Source organism: Penaeus vannamei, chromosome 27 (assembly GCF_042767895.1).
Source record: "Penaeus vannamei isolate JL-2024 chromosome 27, ASM4276789v1, whole genome shotgun sequence".
Lineage (NCBI taxonomy): Eukaryota > Metazoa > Arthropoda > Malacostraca > Decapoda > Penaeidae > Penaeus > Penaeus vannamei.
In genome coordinates, this window is record NC_091575.1 from 21,005,840 (window position 1) to 21,008,339 (window position 2,500).

The 2,500-nt window shown below is 43.4% G+C and overlaps 1 protein-coding gene across 1 annotated transcript in view; it reads left to right on the top strand.

Annotated features, from left to right (window-relative positions):
- Positions 1-759, top strand: part of LOC113812779 (glycine, alanine and asparagine-rich protein-like) — a 1,148-nt gene extending 389 nt beyond the window's left edge. Inside the window, exon 3 of the mRNA XM_070140531.1 lies at positions 1-759. This exon is cut by the window's left edge and continues 72 nt beyond it. Coding sequence (XP_069996632.1) covers positions 1-675 — 675 coding nt within the window. The 3' untranslated portion in view covers positions 676-759.
- The last annotated feature ends 1,741 nt before the right edge of the window (positions 760-2,500 follow it).

Here is a 2,500-nt window from a genome sequence, read left to right on the forward strand (position 1 = left end):
GGAGGAGGAGGATACGGAGGTGGCGCCGTCGGAGGCGGCGGGGGAAGCTACGTGATCGTCGGAGGCGGCGCAGGCGGCTCTCACGGGCCAAGCGCCTCCTCCATCGCCAACCAGGCTGCGGCTCAGGCCACCGCCGCTGCCGCAGGACTGAAGGGCGCTGCCAGTGCCGCAGCTTCGGCAGCCGCTGGTCAGGCCGCAGCCACAGCCTCTGCTGCAGCTCAGCAGGCACAGGCTGCCGCTGCTCAAAAGCAGGCACAGGCCGCCCAGCTGACTCAGGCTGCCCAAGGAGCACAGGCTGCTGCCTTCGCCGAGTCCTCGCTGGCCGGACAGGCGTCTCAGGCTGTGCAGGCTGCTAAGTTGGCTGCCGGCTCGGCCTCGTCTCTGGCCTCCAACCTGGCCCATCTGAGCTCCGAGGCCAGCGGCCTGGCGTCTCAGGCGGCCAACAGTCTCAACGACATGCAGGCGGTTCTCTCCGCTCAGGAGGCCATGGCCTGGCAGGCTCAGCAGGCGGCCAACTCTCTCGGCCAGCAGCAGAGTCTCGCCCTCAACGACCTGCAGTCGGCGCTGGCAGCAGCAGCGCAGGCTCAGGCGGCCGCCAGCAAGGCCCAAGCCAAGGCCAAGGGCGCCGGCGGAGGCGGCTACGGCGGCTCCTCCTCCTCCGGGTACGGCCACTGAGCTTCCTCGACCCACGACTCGCAAGACAGAAAATTTGGCCCCTGCGTCATTTGTAGTTGTATTATTTATCAAGCCGCTCTATCGCTGAATAAATGAGAATGATATCCTTTCGACATTTTGTTTGCACCTCAAGAATATAGCCTCGACCTCTTTTTCACTTTCGAAACTCTTCATGCAAGTCTCTTTGAAAGACCGAGACGAGCACCTATTCGAAATGAAGGGAGGGGGCGGGGGGCGCCCCATACTTGAACGCCCAAGACGTAAGTTTCGGGCAGTTTGTCTCTTGAACGACGGTAGATGGGGAGAAGAAAAGATTGAAAAACTGTGACAGAACGCGATACATACATACATACATATATACATACATACATATATATATATATATATATATATATATATATATATATATATATATATATATGCACATACACATAGGTACACACACATATATTTCTATATGTATATATACATGTGCGTGTAGTTATAAGAATACGCATATATACATTCATATATATATATATATATATATATATATATATATATATATATATATATATATATATATATATAAAATATATATATATATATATACGTATATATGTATATATGCATATACATATATGTATATATATATATATGTATATATGTGTGTGTGTACATATATATATATATATATATATATATATATATATATATATATATATATATATATATATATGCATATATTTATGTGTGTATGTATATATATACATACAGACACAAGTACACACATATATACATATGCATTTTTAGACAAATAGAAAAAGAAAGCGAAAGACGTCTTCTGGCTTGGTTACATACCCTAAGCAGGGAGCGTGAAACCATACTCTCATTTCCAAAAGACTATAAAGCAAGACTATTAAGAATTAGGGAAGAAGAAGAAGATGAAAAAAAAAAAACTTCGAAAAGGAAGGCCAATCTTTCGATTCTAATATCAGGGCCGAAGAGCTAAAATGACAAGTACAAGTATACTTACTCTAGAACAGTGTAATATTATTAAATATTTTTATTTACACTCCTATATGAGTAAAAGGAGTAATAAACAGCACTGAAATGGATAAAAGTACTGAATATTTAAAAACTAGGATCCTAAAATAAGATGAATTACTTAGATAATTATGATTGACAAGCAAGGTCGCTTACCTCCTTAAGCACACTTCGCGCATCCCAAGTGTACATATTCTTGTTTAGAATACATTCACTTCCTCTAGGCATACAGTGTAATATTTCTGCCTTTCAATCTTTTACTGGGCTTTGTGTCAAGGCCTAGATAATAGATTCATTTCATATGGTATGGAACTGTTGGCTGTATTAAGAACCGTCTCAGTGCCCGACAGAATTTGTCCTTAGCCCAATATAAGAACAGGGATCAGGGGTCCTCTGAAAGGGAGTATGATGTGCAATACCTGTCTTTAACGACTAGAATGAACTCATCCCCGAGGTCAGAATCTTTGCCGAAGATGGCACCCGGAAACTGAGCCTCTGATATCCTAACAAGCGATAGGATCAGACAGATTCCAATAAAAGTCAAGAAATTTCAGCTCATGGTCATCAAGAGATCTGACAAAAACGCTCACATCAACATTCCTAGAAAGTCAATAAGACCCTAAGTTGAAATAGACTTATCGAGAACTAATATTCTTGCTGCTACCAAGACAGCAAAACAAGTGCTTCACAAAAGCTCGAATCTCTGAAGAGAATTCGCCGAAATCTAGAAAGAAATTGAACAGTTGTATAAGTCTTTGACATTTCCGTCTTCTGAATCCTGCCTCGTATTTACCAAGTG